Source organism: Egretta garzetta, unplaced genomic scaffold, assembly GCF_000687185.1.
Source record: "Egretta garzetta isolate BGI_Z169 unplaced genomic scaffold, ASM68718v1 scaffold7, whole genome shotgun sequence".
Classification (NCBI taxonomy): Eukaryota; Metazoa; Chordata; class Aves; order Pelecaniformes; family Ardeidae; genus Egretta; species Egretta garzetta.
In genome coordinates, this window is record NW_009260350.1 from 519987 (window position 1) to 520580 (window position 594).

The 594-nt window shown below is 43.9% G+C and overlaps 1 protein-coding gene across 1 annotated transcript in view; it reads right to left on the reverse strand.

The window, feature by feature from the left end:
• The window catches only part of GATC (glutamyl-tRNA amidotransferase subunit C), a 3909-nt gene extending 3315 nt beyond the window's left edge, over window positions 1–594 (reverse strand). Inside the window, exons 1-2 of the mRNA XM_009642877.2 lie at window positions 573–594; window positions 253–314 (exon numbers count right to left, since the gene is read on the reverse strand). Coding sequence (XP_009641172.2) covers window positions 253–314; window positions 573–594 — 84 coding nt within the window. The remainder of the gene's footprint in view (window positions 1–252; window positions 315–572) is intronic.

The following is a 594-nucleotide window of genomic DNA, read 5'->3' on the forward strand; positions in this document are numbered from 1 at the left end:
GCCCGCGGCTGCGCGCCCCTCCGCACGTTCTCTGGTCTCCTGTTTCTGCCGATCGTGATGTGTAGTGTTTCACAGGTGTCTCTTGCTGTATTTTTCGCCTTAATGTAGCTTCTTAAGCCTGCTGCAGAGGCTGTGGTGAATGTATGCGGTAGGATCTGGATTGTAGTTCAGCGTGAGCTCTCAATACCTACATGAGCATCTCTTAGCATTAAAGCATGACCCAAATCAGTCTTAAGACTGATCTTTTAATACTGATCGTCTTAAGACGATCTTTTCTAGATCGTGTTTTGTACCAAAGATTACATCGCTTAGCACTATAGAATCATGGAATTGTTTAGGTTGGAAAAGACCTTTAAGATCATCAAATCCAACCATTAACCTAACACTGGCATTCCACCACTAAACCATCACACCTAAGCACCTCAACTGCCTGGCTTTTAAATACGTCCAGAGATGGGGACTTGACCACTTCCCTGGGTAGCCCCTTCCAGTTCTTGACAACCCTGTCAAGTTTAAATGTTCTTGTTTTGTTTTTTTTTCCTTTCAGAAAGCAATCAAGGAAAAGGACATACCCATTGAAGGCCTGGAGTTCAT